The following is a 19,026-nucleotide window of genomic DNA, read 5'->3' as shown; positions in this document are numbered from 1 at the left end:
CTAGCTCTTGTGAAATAGGCCTCTTTGACCTCCTGCCAAGTGACATATCCATCCTAAACAAAATAGTAAAAGCCCAAAGAATGTGCTGCTTCTTTTCTCCCACTTCTTCTCAGCAGAGACCACTGAGAAGAAATCCAGTCTCTGATCAGACTTCCTGTCTCTATGTCCTGAATGAGCATTTTGGAGATAGTAAGCAGTGTGACCATTCCTTCTAAACTGTGGGTCCATTTAAATTGAAGGCATTAGGAGAATGGAATGCTCACGTGTGAGCTTTCAGGTCAAATACAGTGTCAAGATTTCACTCTGGTAAACAATCTTTTTTTTTTTTTTTTAATGTTTATTTTTGAGAGAGAGAGAGAGAGAGAGAGAGAGAGAGAGACAGAGCATGAGTAGGAGAGGAGCAGAGAGAGAGACACACACAGAATCAGAAGCATGCTCCAGCCTCTGAGCTGTCAGCAGCAAGCCCGACGTGGGGTTTGAACCCAGGAACTGTGAGATCATGACCTGAGCCGAAGTTGGACACTTAACCAACTGAGCCACCCAGGTGCCCCTGGTAAACAATCTTTTAGAGTTCAGTCATCTTCCCAACCCCATTTACAACCTCCTGGCAAGTAGGCTTCACAAAAGCCCCATGGGCAGCTGTAACTGTTCATTTCCTTTGAAAAGAGCTCAGGCACTGCTGTGCAGCACCCCCCACCCCCCACCCAGCCAAAAAGGACCACTTGGCATTGGGGTGCAGGCGAGCTGCCCATGGCTCCCCTGGAGCTAAGGGAGGGATCAGTGCTGGTGATGATGTGGCTCACAGTGCCCCCTAGTGGTGGTAGGTACTCTGGCGCTTTTTGCTGTTGGGAAAGGAGATGCCCAATTTCCTTGACACTGGGGAAGATTTACTCCTGGGTTAGTGCTCCCCATGGCATCTGCTCCAGGTCCAGTGATGCTCTGAGGACAGCATGGCTTGGGAGATTCAGGCTTGTCCTCACAGTGTCTAGAAGAAACGCTCTGAAAACAAGGAGTGAAGATATTTGAAGCCTGAAAATGACCTTCGTTTTTAAGGGATGCTCTAGACTTCCTCTGTCCTGAATGGTAGCCACCAGCTACCCTGGACATTGAGACGGGCCGTAAGCACACCATAAGCACTGGATTTCAAAGACTTAGTATGAAAAAGATAATATGAAATGCCTCTAATATTTTTTTACATGTTGAAATGATAATATTTTGGGCTAAATAAAATATACTAAAATAATTTTATTTCCCTTTTACTGTTCACTGTGGCTGCTGTAAAATTTAAAATGATATATATAGCCTGCATTATATTTCCACTGGACAGCTGTGCTCTACACAGATGGTTTTGGGGCCAAGATCAGGGGTTCATGTGATCGGGACAGGTTCCACATCTGCCCTTGGGCCAACTTCCATAGCTGTAACTGATCTTTTGGAGAGGTGGAGTGGACTTGGCCTTTGTGATTCACCCCTTTCCTCCCAAAGAGCCCCCCTGAAATCCTCCCTTTCAAAGTCATCACTTTGAGTTAATAAGAATTTTTCAAAATGCAGGTACCCTGAGATTAAGAACCTAACACCTAGACTGAACATTATGGGATCTCAGGATGCCTACATGAGAGAGGAGGGGCCTCCAGAGGGAACTGGGGGAGATAGAAAGACAAAAGTCACATCCAGCTAGCTGCTCCACTCTTCCAGTTTGTGGTCAGCAGTCTGGCCTTGAGACTGCCTGTGTCTTACAGGTTAAACTCTGCCCTTCCTAAGCATTTACTTTCTCCTTACCTTCCTATCCTTAGGAAATGGGCAGTTTGGTGCCTCCCTGGGAGTTTTGGAAGAGCCATATCAAAAGTTTTGGGTTTGTTTTTTCCTCCCCTGTATCATAACCATTTTGAGTGGTTTGACTGACCTGGGAAGCCCGGCTCCCTTTTGAAATACACAAGCAAAGCTCATATACTTTGTATAAAGGGACCCTGGATGGCAAAATACAGCATTAAGATGTGGGGTGTGTGGAGCAGAATTTGTTCTGCAGCTTGGAATGCTTCAGACCTATCTCAAGGAGATAAACGACTGTGAGCTGTGTGTTAGATACGGTCAGCTTACCATCTGTGCAACAAGGGGATAGCACAGTTCCTTAGGGGTCTCAGTGAATGAATCTTTGTAGGCCCTTTACAGAGAGGCTCTTTCCACCTAGGACTTTGTCTTCATGTTTAGCAGTGGAAGCTCTTTGCTAGGATTTGCCAGGATTTGTTGGTTGCCTTCTGTGTGCTTAGCATTAAATGAAAAATTAATGGACACTCTCCAAATTGGGATTTAGACACCAAAATGAGTTTCCCTCTCGTGTAGCATTATTGTACCCTTAGACTTGCAATGCCTGGGAGATTTTGTTTTTGTTTTGTTTTCTCTTCTAGGCTTTTGTAAATTGGAAAGAGGCTAAACTGACTTGGAGTTTTTTCAAACAGTCTTTCTTGAAGCAGATCTTGACAGAAGGTAAGTGAAAGGTCACCCTGAGCAGTCTGGATACCATAGTATATATAGGTGAGGGAATTTCACGGAACTGCTGATTACCTAGACCTGGACCATTTGCTTTATAGAGCTCCCTGACCTGAGGAACCTCAGAAATTGGAGGTTTTTAAATAAGGAGGACACTGACATTTACATACCGAGGGTCAGTGCCATTATCTAATTTCTACAGGGTCCTACAGTAATGAGGAACGATTTAATTTGAATCCACATCTAATTCCTAAACCCCATGTTTTATCATTTAAAGAAATGTATTATGCAAGTTCTTTATGAATTACACAAAACTTGGAAAATAAAGAAAATTATCCATAATCTCATTATCCTGTCCTAACTTTTTAGACATTTCTTTTTTTGAACTTTTTTTTTTTTAAGAACCGAGTTTTCATCATTTTATTTTTTTAAGCAGTCAGAGTCACCCTTATGTGATAGTGTGGCCAGGCTTCCAGTTTCTTAAAGCTTTCCAGTTTAACAGTGACAGAGCAATGCAGGCAGAGGGTTGGCACAGAGCTGCACATACAGCTAGTCTTTCTCCATGTGTGTATTGGTTTATTTATGCCCAGCTGTAGCTCAGAGAGTGAGGCTGGAGGCAGCTGGAAGCCAGTAAAGGCAGTGGCTTCTCTCCGCATAAATGTCATATGTCATACACCTACATATTTGTTACTGAACATGTTTTTAAATCTTTTCAAAAAATTATATTTTAATTATAAAAATAATATAATTCATTACAAAAATTTTAGAAAATAGAAAGTTCCCTATAATTCTAGCATTCTAATATAACCATCATTATTATTATCTCGTTATTTTCCTTTTTTCCCCTGTCTTTATTTTTCATTAATTATGGTTCCAAAGGAAGTAACTCCCCTGAGCCACTTTCCCCGTCTGTGAGTTAAGGCATAGAACCAGGAGGGCTCTGAGGGCTCTTGAGCTTTGACAGTGCTTATTTCTAGCCTGAGTCTGTAACATTGCCATTACAAAAGTGAAACTCACTCATAGGACTTCTGGGGAAAGTAAGGTCAGAAGCCTTTGGAGAGCTGAGTGAAGGTGCCTTACCTCTATGTTGCTTGGGAGCAGGATGTGCTGTTTACCACCGTCTCCCCAGAACCCTGCTGGAACTGCTTGTGATCAGTGTTCAACAAATTTTATTGATAAAGGTATCTGTAGTGAAATTGTATATTGTGATAGTTCACGTTGTTAGAATGGGAAAATCATTGGAAGGAGTTTGGAAAGGGCATTTGCTTTTATGCACTTTGTTTTCCTCCCAGAGTTTTAAGAGCAGCTGAAATGAGTTAAGAAGTGGATCCAGTCAAGCGATGGCCTGATTGTCTAGATTGTAGTGGCTAGGTTTGTGGCAACAGGTGTGAGTTAGCCAGGCCTGAATGTGATACCGATGGCTTCCACGGTGGGGCCACCCTGGCCTGACTGCCCAGGGCTGTTAGGAACCTCTCAGGGCTTTCATCTCCATGGCTGTGAAACGAGGAAGTGGCTGGACAAGGACCACCCCCACGAGGTTCTTTTTATCTACAAACTACAACTCTAAAAAACAGTTGAAATCATTCATTGTAATAGCAAAAATATAGGTGCTGTTAACTTCTGCCCCCACATTTCCTGAACACTGTGTGCCAGGTGCTGAGAATACACAGATGAATGAGTTACAGGCCACAGCCTCAAGGAGCTCATTCTCTCACCAGAGACACAAACAGTTGTGTGGTTAGCTTTGAACCAGGGCTGCGAGAGCTATACTTGGAAACATTAGCTCTTTCGAGTGCCCTCACATTTCCTGGAGCTCTGCTAGGAAACAAGGGACAACAATGTGAGGGAGATGTGGTTCCTTCCCCAGGGAGCTTACAGAGTTGGGAAGGAGAAGCCGCTTGTACCAGAACACATAGAGGTTCCTGTGGAAAAGCCAGTCTAGGTGGCCAGCATGCTTAGAGTGGAGGCTGGGAGCAGGAGGGGCCCAGCCTGAAGCAGAGCAGCTGGAGGGGCTAAAGCCTGATGGGGCAAAGCAGAGGATGACTATGTGATGGTAGGTGGGGATGAGGTTGGTGAAGGAAAGCTGAAAAGATAGCCTGGGGTCGATTTACAAAAGGCCTCAGGTGCAGAATTACGGAGCCTGGACTTTTTGTAAACATCAAGAGCCATTTAAAGGTGTGAAAGCAGGGGTCACCTTAAGATCTGTATTTGCAGAAGCTGGGACTGTTAGCAATGAGGATGGATCAAGGCAGTGCAGAGACACAGATAGGAGCTAGTGATGTCCTGTGGTCATGTGGGCTGAGTCTGAGAGGGTGCAGGGAGGACCAAAGGGAGACTTGAGAGAAGATCCTCACTGCTTCTAGTCTCTGAATATCGCTTTCCTTTTTGAGCAAGTTTCTAGGAAGTGAGAATTTGCCCTTTACGGCTGTGGGCACTGCTCAGAGCTCCATCCATCCACAGTGGGCCACACAAGGAGGAAACCTGATGAGCCTGTGCACATAATCATGGACCTCTCATTTCACAGAACCTACACTTAAAATTTGGAACAGTCATTTTTATTATTAACATATAGTAATCTTACCTTCCTCCCTTTTTTTAAGTTATCAGACTGGTCTTATTGATTTTGTTTTTGTTTCAATTTAACTGGTTTGGAGATTTGCTGTCAATAAATCCCCCATCACTTGCCGTTATTACTATTTTGAGATTATGGATAGAATCTTGTTTGAAATCAATATTAAGAACATGTCTTTAACTGACTATATAATTTTTCTCCTTTGAGACTATTTGCCAGCTGGAAAGTTGATAGTCGATAAGAGAAAAGGAAACAAGAAAATAATGTGCCCTTGAAATGCTAATTATTTTGGTTTTCTATTTGTAGGCGAGCGATATGTAATGACCTTTTTGAACGTGTTAAATTTTGGCGATCAGGGTAAGATGAAATTCTGTAGTGAACACCATTAGTAGATAATTAGTAATAGTTTTCTCTGCGGTTTGATACAGTTAATGAAAAATATACCTGATGATTATAAAAGATGAAGATTGGAAAAAAATGATTCCTAAAGATTGAAAATTGTTGGTCTCTGTAAATATATAGAGTGTACTGACCGCCCCCTCTCTTGTGACTCGGGTGGCAGGTTCTCTGTTGAGATCCCCTGGTTCCTGCAGAGCTCTGGTGTCCGTCTGGGGTTTGGGGGCGCTGACAGAAAAGGGAGCTTGCCATCACAGTCACAGAGTTGCCCTGTGATCGTGCGGCTAGATAAGTCTCAATACTTTCTTTGTATTTATTTTTGACTATAATCCTGAAGTAGTGGAAAGAAAAAAATTTTTAAATCAACTTGGCATTAATGATTTCTATTAAAAAAAAGTGCTGGTGCTGGAAATGTTCTGTCTTGACTGTGTCAGTGTCAGTATCCCAGCTGCAATACTGTGCCCTGCTCTCACAAAATGTTACTATTCATGAAACTGAGTAATGGATCTGTGATTTCTTAAAACTACCTGTGAATCTATAATTACCTCAAAAAAGTTCCATTAAAAAAATTAAATTAGTGGGGCACCTGGGTGGCTCAGTCGGTTGAGCGTCTGACTTTGTCTCAGGTCATGATCTCAGGGCTTGTGAGTTCAAGCCCCACATTGAGCTCTGTGCTGACAGATTAGAGCCTGGAGTCTGCTTCGGATTCTGTGTCCCTCTCTGGCTCTGCCTCTCCTTCACTCATGCTTTGTCTCTCTCTCTCTCAAGAATAAATAAAACATTTTAAAAAAATGTTTTTTAATTAAATTAGAAAGAATGTTAATGGTGCCATGAAAACTCAAATCAGAAAACTAGTAGGATTATTGTTTCTTCCTTTTTTTCTTGTAGGTGTATACGATATAGTGAATAATCTTGGCTCCCTTGTGGCCAGATTAATTTTCCAGCCAATAGAGGAGAGTTTTTACATATTTTTCGCCAAGGTGCTAGAGAGAGGAAAGGACGCCACACTTCAGAAGCAGGTAGTCTTGGTTCTTAGGTCACTGTCTCTCTAGTGAATGCTCCAATTTCAGGGTAAACAGACTGAAATGTGCAGCAGCCAGTTTCCCTTCTGTTTGATCTGAAATTTCCTTCTAGATTTCATTCTTCCATCGCCTTCCAAATGATGGTAGGACTCTGAGCTCACTTCTTTTGAAGCCTTCTCCCTTTGCCCTGGCTGGCCCCTCCCTTCTCATTCTTAGTCCTTCTTTGTAAGCTCACTCTTGATCCAGCCTTCTCAGAACTCTCTGCTGCCGTCCCCAGTACGGCGCATACCCCTCCCCTGGTCTAGGCGTAGCTGGAAGAATCGAGGTTGCCTCCTCCATCCTCACATTCTCAAGAACCACAGGCGAGCCGAAGGATGCAGAGTCTGGGACAAGGCTCGTGTAGGGCGTGGGGAGAAAAGGATGTGGTCATTTGGTGTCACTCACCACACCAGTTGCTTAATAAGCTTCTTAAAGACCGTGAAGTGCCCAGAGCTACACTCTTCTATATACTCCTATTGATAAATAACAGAAGAGATTTTAATCCAGGCGTATTTGGTTGTCGAAACTTCCCTTTTTCTAAAACCATCGAAAATGTCTGACTTCTCTTAGAATTAAAAGGAAGCTAAATCACCCTCTTACATGTCTTAGAAGACATTTTGAAAAATACAGTTTATGCACAGTTGACTGGTTCTCAGTCGATTTAGGAATATTTTCCTAAGCATACTTTGACAGGAATGTCAGAATTTGGAGACGTTTGTCAGGAGAAGCACACTGACAAAGCCAGCCGGCTAGCAATGTAAAAACTTGCTGTCCATTTAAGAATAAATACCAGGGGCGCCTGGGTGGCTCAGTTGGTTAAGTGCCAGACTTCGGCTCAGGTCATGATCTCACAGTTCGTGGGTTCGAGCCCCGCGTCGGGCTCTGTGCAGACAGCCTGGAGCCTGCTTCGGATGCTGTGTCTCCCTCTCTCTCTGCCCCTTCTCAGCTCACACTCTGTCTCTCCCTCTCTTTCTCTCAAAAATAAATAAACGTTAAAAAAAAAAAAAGAAATATCAGAGAGGAAAGCTAATGTTTCCTAAACAACCTTTGAAATAACTTATCCTGAATGAGTTAAAAACCAGACCTCCCCTGAACTACCTAAGAAGGCACAGATTGTCTTTTTTTCCTTCATTTCCTTCGTGCTAATTGACATGGAAACAGCATAGGCTGCAGAAAAGCAGTGACGCCTCTCAGCAGGTGAACAAGTGATCTGTAAGACAGCAAAGAGAGATAAGGCCAGATGTGAAGTTTTTCTTTAGCTCATGATTCATCCAACTTCCTTCCCTCTCCCCCTGTCCCAGGAGGACATGGCTGTGGCCGCCACCGTGTTGGAGTCCCTGCTCAAGCTGGCCCTGCTGGCCGGCCTGACCATCACCGTTTTTGGCTTTGCCTATTCTCAGCTGGCTTTGGATATCTACGGAGGGGTCATGCTTAGCTCTGGATCAGGTACGTGCAAGAGTTTTGTCAGATTGATTCTAATTTCTAAACAGAAATAGAAGAGTCTTATGAAATTCAAAAACTTGCATGCATATGGGTTGATACTTGTCGGTATAGGGGACATTGTCAGTGGCTGGGATTCTGAGGCCGTTCCCCTCATACAAGGTCAGAAACATCTGGGTACCATTAGGGGGGTTTGGCACCACATCAGCCAGTCCCCCAAATTCACTTGGAGAAGTCATTATGAATCTTTGGCTCTCCTCCCAGGCTTAAGATGTGTCTTGCGGGGCACTTCCCTGTGCACCCTCTCGGATGAGGGAGGAAGGCAGAGAGCAGGCTCTAATGAGTCTCCGCTTGATACTAAACACATGTGAAGGTAGTAAATGCCACATAAATCTCACGGCCTGATGCATGAGAGCCTCTGAAGGATAACTCAGAGCCATTTGCAGAGAATAAAACTGATCTCGGCAAGTAAAATGGTATATTTAATCCAGTGACTCTTGGTCTTTGAAGGACAAAATTATCGAACGTGTCTAACTTTGAAACAGCGGTGCCCAGGCCACTGAGCACCTCACAGCACTTGCTAGGCCCTGGGGACTTCACCAATTTCAAAATGTGCTACGCCACAGGCTGGCAATCCACTTGCAGTGTTTCATCTTGGGTTGGGTAAAGATGTTTTCAGTTCCTCAAGGCACTAGACAAGAACCCTGAAGTCTTCTTTCTGCTGCCCCATCTCAATGTAAAGGGCTTTGTCAGATGCCATTTTACAAGTTCCCTGGCATGTTTTGGTCTCCACTATAATGGTCCCAAACTTAGGGTATTAGGGGAGGAGGGGCCAAGTTTCTACACAAGAGCCAAGGTCATTAAGTTTGGAGAAACACCTGCTGTGAACCCAATGAGGTGGTTTGCAGCTCCCTGCGGGCTTGTGCTGTGAGACCCTGGGATTCCATCAGACAGGCAGGGAGGCCTCATTAGGAAGCCATTAGTATGAGTCAGTGTGCAGAGATTGGGGACTTGACTATTTCACAGTAGCAGGGCCTCCTTAAAAAAGGTAATCACCGGGGCGCCTGGGTGGCGCAGTCGGTTAAGCGTCCGACTTCAGCCAGGTCACGATCTCGCGGTCTGTGAGTTCGAGCCCCGCGTCGGGCTCTGGGCTGATGGCTCGGAGCCTGGAGCTTGTTTCCGATTCTGTGTCTCCCTCTCTCTCTGCCCCTCCCCCGTTCATGCTCTGTCTCTCTCTGTCCCCAAAAAAAAAAAAAAAAAAAAAAAAAAAAAACGTTGAAAAAAAAAAAAAAGGTAATCACCAAGAAACAGCTTGTATTGTAATGAAATCACAGGACATTTTCATGAGGAGAAGGCTGTCCCATCAATACAGTGTTCACCTGGTGGAGTAATTAGTCATAGAAGGTACAGAAACAGACTGCTGTGATTGTGTAGCCCTTTTGCTCAAGTAAGAGGCTGGTCCCAGTTTTCAGCATTGATAGATTTATCAGTTACAAGGGTCAGTGTTAGTTGATTTCTAAGGTAATAAATTCTGTTTCTAATGTTTTATGTCAGTCATTAATAATTTTAGATTCAACATGATGAGCACTGAGTAATGTGTAGAATTATTGAATCACTATATTGTACACCTGAAACTAATACAACACCGTTAAAAAAAATAACAATTTTAGATTCAAAAAGATACTCCTTTGATATCCTCTTCAGAAATAGGAGAGTCTTAAGAATAGTCTGGATTCTCAGTCTCTGAAAAAAATGTGCTGTTTGGTAAATCAGCACTGTTGTTATTTCTTGCCTGGCCCAGGGTTCCATCAGTGCCACTGTCCTAGCAGGGTCTTCTAGCATTTTTCTCCTTGTGGTAGCTGCCTCTCACATTGACCGAACCTTCAGCTCTCTCTCTAACACCAATGGTGGCTTCTGGTAGTATATCCCCAACCTTGGCCCCTGCTGGCTTTCCTTCCCTCATCTCCTTGCTCTGCTCCTGACTCTTTGGACTCATGCTGTGGATCTGAATGCCTTTCCTTTGCCAGAAAATATAAACACTGGAATTCTTTTAGTGACTAAGTTATTGAGGCCTAATTTACATAAAGTAAGATTCTGTACTCTTAAGAGTACAATTTGATGAGTTTTGACAAATACATACACCCATGTAACCAACATCCTGGTTGATAGGTTCAACACTTTCATCACCCCAGAGAGTTCTCTCAGGACCCTTTCCAGTCATCTGCCTCCCTCTACCTCAGAGGCAACCACTGTTCTGATTTCATCACTACAGATTAGTATTGCTTTTTTTTTTTTTAATGTTTATTTTTGAGAGAGAGAAAGCAGGGGAGGGGCAGAGAGAGAGGGAGATGGAATCTGACACAGGCTCTTGCTGTCAGCACAGAACCCAGTGCGAGGCTTGAACCCACGAACCGTGAGATCGTGACCTGAGCTGGTCAGAAGCTCAATCAGCTGAGCCACCCAGGCGCCCCAGTGTTGCTTTTAAAAGGGACTTCATATAAATGAAATCACATGGGGCACCTGCGTGGCTCAGTTGGTTAAGCGTCCAACGTCAGCTCAGATCACGATCTCTTGGTTCGTAGTTTGAGCCCCGCATCGGGCTCTCTGCTGTCAGCACAGAGCCCACTTTGGTTCTTCTGTCCCCTTCTCTTTCTGCCCCCTCTACTCACTCTCTCTCTCTCCCCCTCAAAAATAAATAAATAAACATTTAAAAAATAAATAAGTTTTTTTAAAAAGCAAATGAAATCATAAAGTATGGACACTTTAATGTTTGGTTTTTTTTCCCTCAATATACAGTTTTTGGGATTCATCCATGTTTTTACACGGATCAGTAGTTTTTTTCTCTTTGATCACTTCTCTGAGAAGTATTCCTTTATATGGCTGGCCCACAGTTTATTCTTTCTCTTGTTGATGATCAGTTTGGGCTATTATGAGTAAAACCGCTATGGACATTTTTGTACAAGGTGTTTTGTGAACACATACATTTATTTTTGTTGGATGGATATTTATGGGTGGAATTGCTGGGTCATAGGTTTTATTAGAAGTTGCTTGGCTGTGGGGTGCCTGGGTGGCTTAGTCCGTTGAGCATCTGACTTTGGCTCAGGTCATAATCTCTGGCTGGTGGGTTCGAGCCCCACGTTGCTCTGTGCTGCCAGCTCAGAGCCTGGAGCCTCTTCAGATTCTGTGTCCCCTCTTTCTCTCTGCCCCTCCCCCGCTCATGCGTGCTCTCTCAAAAATAAACAGGAATATTAAAAAAAAAAAGTTGCTTGGCTGCCTCTTGGTAATGGCCCTCCTAAAAGAGGGGATCAATTCCATTTTTAAGGCTCCCAGTCTTTTGTTAGCAGATTTTTCCAAAGCTTGTTAGTTAGCTATAGAACTACATCACTATGTTTTAGAAGAAAATAACACGATGGTTACTCTGATTCTCCCTGCAGATTTGCAGAGGGGTTCTGTCTCTAGTTTTCTGCCGCTCCTGAGCCCTGGGCTTCTCCCCAGTGTCTTTCGTCCAGGACCTGTTCAGCCGAGGTTCTCATACATGCAGGGCCACTAGTGGCCTTGAGTGCTCAAACCAGCAGACCTCTTCGTGCAGATTTACAAAGTGAGAAGACTTGCTTCCTGGCCAGATGAGAATTTAGTTGTTAAGAGAGATTTGTAGGCTTAATCTCAATTGCTCTTTTGTTTTTAGCCGTTTCTTTTAATCGGTGCCATGGAATACTGGGAGGCCTTCCAGATAGTTAAGACCATAGTCTTGAGCACATGTCTGCCCATTGACGGTACCAGCAGGGCTCCTGAGCCAGTTCTGGTACGTGTGGGCCTTCTGTTTGGGCTCTGGAGTCTCCGTGGGTTGTTTCCTCATAGGTCCTGTTTTGCTGCGTTCCTACTGTCTCTACGTCCTCCTGCTTGCCATCAACGGAGTGACCGAGTGTTTCACATTTGCTGCCATGAGCAAAGAGGAGGTCGACAGGTAGGTAACCTGAAAGACCCGCCTTTAATCACGGCCTTCCCCCGAGTTGCCAGTCTTCTCTCTTTTCGTCCTGAGCGTGGATTCACGGAAAGCTCTCGCAGAGGCAGCACCTACAGCACTAGCGCCATGTCCGGGCTCTCCGGTGTCTGCACGCGCACCATCCGGTTAGTCTTCCCCACGCACGGCCGGGGCAGCAACCCCCCTTCGCCTCCCTTTGGAGGAGGAAGAAATCCGGGCCCCGTGGGGCTGTGTTAGTCCAGGTTTGCAGAGACAGGCACAGGACCAGCTCCACTCCTCCACTGCCTTGCCCAGTGCCCCTGTGGGTTACCACGGAGCTTCTGCAAGATCCAGAGTCCTCCACCTGAGACTCTGATTTGTAGGCCTTGGAGAAACTCAGGGATCTGTGACACCTTTCCTCAGAGAAAGGCCCAAGTGCGCATATATTTTTGCCACAATTTTTTCCCATCCATTGACCCCAGATCAGGACCTCTGCTCTGGTGCCTCAGACTGGTTCTTAGCACTGGCCATCAGTCAGAATGCCCCCTGGAGCTTGTTTGATGTGCAGATTCCTTCTTCCACCACTCTCCTAGCACGCTTGCGAAACCAGCCACCTCCCGACATGTGTGTTTTTTAAAAGCTCCTCAGTGATTCTGACACCACCTCCTAGCTTAGAGCTTCTGACCCTCACCCAGCATCATTCATCTCTTGTGTCCCAAATGCCAGAAGTAGCATGGCAGTATCTTAAGGTATCACTACAGGATGAGGTTGAGGAGAGGGGTAAAACTGATAGGGGAAAAGGAGAGGAGGAAAAGGGAAAGACCGTAGAGGGACGGGTGCAGATAATGAGGCAAGTGGTCCTGGTGATCCTCTTGTCCCCTGAGGCCTGGATCCCTTGTGGGAGGCCTTGTACTGCCTTTCTAAGGCCTTGAGTGCCATCAGTAGCCCTCAGGCCCAGGGGTGGAGGTGGGACAAGAAAGGGTAACTCAGAGAGTTGGAGAACCTTCCTCTCATTCAGAGCAGCCTCTTTATGCTTCCAGCCTGGGGCTGTTTCACAAGGAAGCTTGGTGACTTTGCTACCGCACAGTTGAGAACTGGAGCCCAGAGCAGCATCTTAGCCCAGACCCACCAGAGTCCCCTAGGAGTTCCAGCCCCTCCTAGACCAACTGAATTAGCCTGTAAGGGGCTGGGGCCAAGGAATCTTTCATCACATAGCTCTAGGAGATTTCTGATGGGCAGCTACGGTCTGAGGAACCACTGGCCCAGACCAGTTTATCGGTAAAAACTACATTGAGCACTGTGACCCTGTACATATTAGGTGGACATGACTGAATGAAGCCCTCACGAAGCAGCAAATACCCCAGTTATGTGCAGACACACTGATGATTCTTAATTCTGTTAGATTGCATTTTTCAAACTGCCATGTCATGACCCAGTAAACTGATTTCTCAGCCTACTTTTAAGTCACAACCTGCAGTTCTCAGATACTGGTCCAGATAGGGTTTTTACTTCAGATAGTTAAATGTGTAGCTATAAAACTACTTGGAGTCATCCTCTCCACCCTTTTTTTCCCCATGGATGAAAAGGTCTATTTAAGTTTAATTTTGAAATACTGTGTTGTTATTTGAAAGGTGTTTCAAATGTGAAATAATTTTTAGATATAATGTAAAATATACTAAATGAGGCACTGGGCCACAGTACAAAGAGCTCTGGACAAGGAATCTATCTCTTTGGAGGGAATTTTGTTGTAATAATTTCAGCATTAGTGTTAAGGGGGAGAGTCAGCACTAAGCCTGCTTAAAATGGTAAAATGTATCTTACAATCAAATCATGAGGGAATATAGACAGTGGCTGGCTGCTTTCTTTCCTCTTACATTGCAATGAACCAAAAGAAACAACTTTCTAAATTTGCTGTAATGCGATTTTGATGATATATAAACATCTGGAAAATTATTTCCATGGTATTAGTAGTCAGCATGGAGAAAACACAGAACCAAAGCGCCTTCTAATGCAGTTTTCATCTGTAGCAACGCACTTCCCCAAAGAGTGAAATGTGTTCCCCCTGTGTGTATTAAACCCAGCAGCCAGGTTCTGTCTGGGCCTGCGGCCCAGCCCCCAGCCCTCGTGTGAGCACATGGCACCTGGCCTCATCACAGACCACAGCATTTTTTATCTCTGTGAATTTAACCAGACATACAACTCCAGTAAGGATTTTTATAGTGGGTTTGGGCAGTTTAGTTAAATGTTATGATTGATTTACATTGGGCATTTTAGATTCTGAATTGAAAAAAAAATACTGTACTGATAAAGTCATGGGCTTTTACTTAAAACTTTAATCAGTGTTTTTCTAAATTAAAATAGGGCATTTGGTTGGACCTGGAATATTAGAAAATCCTTTGAATTCCAAGTTTTTTTGTTAATAACCTCATAATATATATAGACTCTGATTGATGGCCTTTTCGTCTTCCCTGTTGAAGAATTTTTGTTCTGTTTTGTTAAGGAGCTCTCCATTTCTTTTCATTTGACAAATGCTTTTTGAGCATTTGCTTTCTAATAGGCATCGTGTTAAGCTCCAGGAATACAGCAATGAAGAGACAGACGAGATCCCTGCTCTCCTGAAGCTGACGGTGGGGGAGGCAGACAGCAAACACGTAAATAAATAAGGAAATACTGTGCAGCTCAGATAACTACAACAGGGTTATGCAGAGAGAGTGAGGCTCTTTTGGATTGGGAGGCCCCTCTGAGGAGGTGGCATTCAGGCTGAGGCTGGGTGACCAAGCAGAGTCTGCTGTACAAAGATGGGGCAGAGCCTCTCAGGCACAGGGGACAGGGACACAAAGGCCCAAGACTGATTTGTTGGCCTTTGAATGTCCAGCGTGGAGCTGGTCTCCATAATTGTTGAGTGAAGGACGAGTGCCATTTTCTCATGTTGGCTCATGAGAGACTGGCACCATCCTTTTCATGGCTGCGGAGGCCACATTGATGGCTGTGCCTTGATGTGCTCAACCAGCACCCGCTGGGGGACACTGCAGTTGTTGCCACAGCCCACATCTTTGACCATCTATGTCTTGATAAGCATGATTTTAAGCCTAGTATTTTCTTGGGGCCATGAAAAAAATCAGCATTCATAAAGAATTTACTGTTTACATTAGCCAAACCTTATAGAATAGTCATTATTGTCACTAATTTTGAATTGATTTAAAAAGTGGTATTTTAATTGCATCTTTAAATTTCCCTTATTTTCCTGAAGTGGATTATGCCTTTAAGGCTATAGATTTGTGAGTTCTGGAAATTTCAACAGCTGTAGAGCCATCTTCTGACAGTGAAAAACACTGGACCCTTATCATTATCAGCTCTTCCCAAATGGCCACACCAAAGAAGCCACACTGTTGAATTCCTTGCTGCTTGAATTAGTATGAATTAGCTACTGGTTTCACCCATTATTGACATTTTACTTAGAGTTGGGTGAGAATGACTTTGAAAGTTTTGGAATCTCTTGCCTCAAATCCAAGGATTAGTGTAGTAGAGCTGTCTGAGATATTTTCTGGGGGAGAAAAAAAAAGATTATATAGCTCTACTTCTTTTTGTAAAAGAGGTCACGTAACTGGTCTGTGATGGTCCCCACCCTCAGTGGCTTGTTATGAAGTTGGCAATTCTGATCATTGATCAGGTGTCAGTGAAAAGTATACCTCCCTTGTTGGAGGATTGTGTGTGTGTGTGTGTGTGTGTGTGTGTGTGTGTGTGTGTGTGGTATTCTTATCACCTCCTCTGATAAAGTATATCTCCATAGCACCTTGGGCTTGGTCAGCCTGAGGACTAGTACCTGGGCATTTGGCATAGTGGCTTTCTTACCACCCCTTGCGTGCTGAACCTGGGTGACCTATGAGGTTTCCTAACCCAGCAGACATAGCTGGGGGACCTAATGGTTTGGTTCCCTCAAAAACTATGTACCTAGAATGCCTGTTGCTCGCTAGGCAGAAACCATATGCTGGAGAATTTTGTTCATGACTGTACAGCCTTTTGGAAGACTACAGCAGCTGTTTTCTCTGTGCTAAGACTCAGTTGCCCTTGCTGAGACCTAAAGGTAACTAAGCTCATGCTGCTTGAAGCCAGAGAAGTAGAAGGGCAGCATAGTCCATCCAGTCAGGAATCCAGAGAGCTCTGGTGACATGAAGAGCAGATGGAAGGATGGGGACACTGCAGTGGTTCAGGCCTTGCTCCCTGTGTGCATGTCACTTTGGAGGCTGGTCACCTGTTGTGGGTAAAGTCTCCTGGCCAAGGTTACAGGGCTTCTGCATTTCCCAAGGGAAGCAGTATGCATTTCCCCAAGTTTAGGGCCCAGAGTCAGGTCACTCCTTAAGCAGATTATTCAGCCTCTCTGTGCCTGGTTTCCTTGTCTGTAAAATGCATCGAAGCCTCAGAGCAGGGCCACGTGTGTCACTCACCAACGTATCCCCGCACCCCTCACAGTGCCTGTCTCAGAGTTTGCATTCATATGTAATGATTACCCTGTCATATTCTTTGTGCCTCACATTGAAGACCTGGGCTGAACAGGATTTTTATGTGTTTTGACCACAAAGTGTCAAATCACTTATCCTTAAAAACCATAAACATCTTGAATTACTCATTTTCTCACTCTTCTATTCGGTGGGGGGCCGGGGGGCGGCGGGACAATGACATTTCCGTGCTACCCATATAGCATTCATGGTTATGAAAACTAGCTGGGTCATGGCAACTCAGAGGTGCTTTCTGTGATCTCATGTTCACAGCCACTTATTTTGGAGCAATCTTATCTTGGGAGAACGTACCCACTGCCCTGCTTTGCTTGTCTCCCTCTCTGCAGGTACAATTTCACAATGCTGGCCCTATCATCTTCATTCCTGGTGTTATCCTACCTCCTGACCCAGTGGTGTGGCAGTGTGGGTTTCATCTTGGCCAACTGCTTTAACATGGGCATTCGGATCACACAGAGCCTTTGCTTCATCCACCACTACTACCGAAAGAGCCCTCATAGGCCCCTGGCGGGCTTGTGCCTATCACCGGCCCTCCTCGGAGCATTCGCCCTCAGTGGTGGGATTACTGGTATTTCTGAGGTGAGACTCCCGGCAGCCTTCACACTACATGATTTTGCAAGCTGCCCACTGTCCCTTACTCTCGGCTCCCCCTTCCTCCTCTTCCTGAATCAGCTGGGCAAGTGCCGTGAAACCTTGGTTTGTGAGCATAATTCATTCCAGAAACATGCTTGTAATCCAAAGCACTCATATATCAAAGCAAATTTTAGGAACCATTGACTCAGTTGTGATCATGTGACATTCAGCGTCACATACTACTCGTTTTGCAAGACATCGCTCATTTATCAAGTTAAAATGTATTAGAAGTGTTTACTCATCTTGCAGAACACTTGCAGAACAAGTTACTCACAATCCAAGGTTCTACTGTATTTGCCACCCCTTCCCCTAAGCCTCTAGGACAGCATCTTATGATAGACGTGGCCAAACAGTGTTATCAGTGGGAACAGAGAAGCCCCTCGGTGTGCGGTTGTCACCCCTTTCTGACCTGAAGCTGGAATATTAGGGCCTCCGCTTTCCCTGGCTTACCCCAGAGGAAGGCCATACGGATGGAGGGGTGATGACCATGCTTTCTTCCCACAGGTGTTGCTCTGCTGTGAGCAGGGCTGGCCAGCCAGGCTGGCGCACATTGCTGTGGGGGCCCTTTGCTTGGGAATGACTGTTGGGACAGCGTTCCTCACAGAGACCAGGCTGATCCACTTTGTTAGGACTCAGTTAGGTGTGTCCAGACTGGCTGACAAAACCTTGTGACCGCAGAGGCGTGGACACCTGTGGCACCTGGACCAGCCGCGGGGTAGTTTTGTGCAGGTGCAGAAGAGCCCTGCTGGGGGTCTGCGGTGGAGTAGGACTGACCCAGGCAGGTGACACGTCGGAGAGCTGCCGGACTGAACGCTGTCCGTTCGAACCTCCCAACGGGAAGGAGGAGCTCCGCTTCTAAGGGAAGACCAAAAAGCTCTTTTAAAATCGATAACATTATTTTTGTCACCAGTCTGTTCTAATCAGTATTTTTCCCTTTGATTAATGTATTCCTTTCTGCTGTGATTGACCTAAGGCGCCACATACACCAGCAAACTATCTCCTGGACGTTATAGTTAACATCCTGGCCCGGAAACAGATGTGGCCACTTGACCCTTCACAGGAACATGGAACTTACTCCGTAAGAGAAGGAAGGAGACCTGATGTTATGCACCAAATTAGAACAGAGATGGCCCTGGAGTTGTGGCTTTCCCCATGTCAGCACTGTGGTCTGGGTTTTTAGAGAGGGAACAACGTTCCTCAATGAGAAACCCAAGAAATGAAAACGCAGAGTCTTTTGGGTCACATTTCCCGGAGTTAGCTAGGAGGAGTCACACACCTCATCTTGGCTGCTGTGCACCCCAGACCACGTGCCTTTCCAGATTCAGTGCAGGCTGGCTCAAGACCCCCGGCTTGGCTACCTGCAAGAAGGCTCTGAGGGAGTGGTGACCCGGTGTGAGCGACCTTGGCCCCTGAAGGGAGCGCTGCTCTCGCGGAAATTGCACAGATGGCAGTTGAAGCAGAAGTGGGGTATTTTTTTCCTTCAGAATAAAATGGGGTGCTTTCTGTGTGGCAAGCCCCTCCCTCTGGCCCATTGCTTCCAGCACTGCTCAGTAACCCTGAATGCCAGCTTCCGGACAAGAGTGGCAGGCCTGGGGATCTGGTCCCCCAGATGATGGTCTGAGCCCTGCATCCCGCACCCTGCAGCCAGCAGGCAACATCATCAGGCATCGTTCTCAGGTGGCAAAGCATTTTTCTTCTTTCACTGATATATTAATTCCTTTTGGGTATCATTGACACAAACCGTATCCTGGATGGTAATAGTGATAATGGTGATGGTCATAGTGGTGCTGATGTCCCACACTTTCCATTTATACCCAGAAACAGGGCAACTTGTATCAGGTGGTGGTTTGGCTAAAATGCACCCCTTTAATACACACCCAGGGGCCAAGGACCAAGACCCACAGCACATGGAGACTAGCACCAAGCCACTTGGACTTTTTATCTGTTCAAAGGGAGAATGCT

General features: G+C 45.3%; 1 protein-coding gene across 2 annotated transcripts in view; it reads left to right on the top strand.

Moving 5' to 3' along the window:
* The window catches only part of RFT1 (RFT1 homolog), a 36,189-nt gene extending 17,597 nt beyond the window's left edge, over positions 1-18,592 (top strand). Inside the window, exons 7-13 of one of the 2 annotated variants that reach the window (XM_049640703.1) lie at positions 2,406-2,484; positions 5,366-5,416; positions 6,344-6,474; positions 7,818-7,962; positions 11,815-11,920; positions 16,761-17,010; positions 17,569-18,592. In XM_049640703.1, coding sequence (XP_049496660.1) covers positions 2,406-2,484; positions 5,366-5,416; positions 6,344-6,474; positions 7,818-7,962; positions 11,815-11,920; positions 16,761-17,010; positions 17,569-17,736 — 930 coding nt within the window. In that variant the 3' untranslated portion in view covers positions 17,737-18,592. The other variant, XM_049640702.1, reaches the window with a different exon arrangement.
* Positions 18,593-19,026: the final 434 nt, after the last annotated feature.

Source organism: Panthera uncia, chromosome A2, assembly GCF_023721935.1.
Source record: "Panthera uncia isolate 11264 chromosome A2, Puncia_PCG_1.0, whole genome shotgun sequence".
In the NCBI taxonomy this organism is placed as follows: Eukaryota; Metazoa; Chordata; class Mammalia; order Carnivora; family Felidae; genus Panthera; species Panthera uncia.
The sequence above is the reverse complement of the archived record's forward strand: the minus strand, read 5'-3'. Positions and strand labels throughout refer to the sequence as shown.